This window comes from Arachis duranensis, chromosome 9 (genome assembly GCF_000817695.3).
Source record: "Arachis duranensis cultivar V14167 chromosome 9, aradu.V14167.gnm2.J7QH, whole genome shotgun sequence".
Classification (NCBI taxonomy): Eukaryota; Viridiplantae; Streptophyta; class Magnoliopsida; order Fabales; family Fabaceae; genus Arachis; species Arachis duranensis.
The window spans coordinates 9,434,512-9,435,038 of NC_029780.3; the positions used below are offsets into that span (position 1 = coordinate 9,434,512).

At 56.9% G+C, this 527-nt stretch overlaps 1 protein-coding gene across 1 annotated transcript in view; it reads right to left on the minus strand.

The window, feature by feature from the left end:
• LOC107464469 (probable xyloglucan glycosyltransferase 6) overlaps window positions 1-525 on the minus strand; it is a 6,188-nt gene extending 5,663 nt beyond the window's left edge. The window contains exon 1 of the mRNA XM_016083388.2: window positions 1-525. This exon is cut by the window's left edge and continues 261 nt beyond it. Coding sequence (XP_015938874.1) covers window positions 1-525 — 525 coding nt within the window.
• Between the last annotated feature and the right edge of the window lie 2 nt (window positions 526-527).

Below are 527 nucleotides of genomic sequence, written 5' to 3' on the forward strand. Positions count from 1 at the left end.
GAGCCATCTGGCGTAAACAACTCCCACCATCCCCAGCACCTCGGCGGACCCAACCACCGGAGGGCTGAAATGCCATCCTTTAAAGTATGCTAACAATTCAAACCCTAATAAGAGGATCACCACAATTAGGAACGCCCTGATCGCCCGGTAGAGCCGCGACGAGGAATCGGACCGCGATCCGGCCGAGGAGATCCGGCGGTTGGCTGTCCGGACGAGATGAACGGCGCCGTTCGATATCCACGCAAGAAACGCGCCAACCTGCTGGAATTTCAGCCTCACAACCCATGACAGCTGGCGTGCGCTCCGTGCCCGGTCCTTCTCCACCAATGGATCGGAGGAACGAGCTTTTCCGCCGCGTCCGCCGCCTCCACCACCACCCTTGACATCGCCGCCTCCCTGGATGTCGACGGAAAGAAAAGGAGCTGATTCCGCATGGTGCTCCTTGTCTTGGAAAAGGTCTACGTTGTTCTTTTCTCTCTGCTTGTTCCACCATTCCTGAAACTCATAGTTTGGTGCACGAGACATAG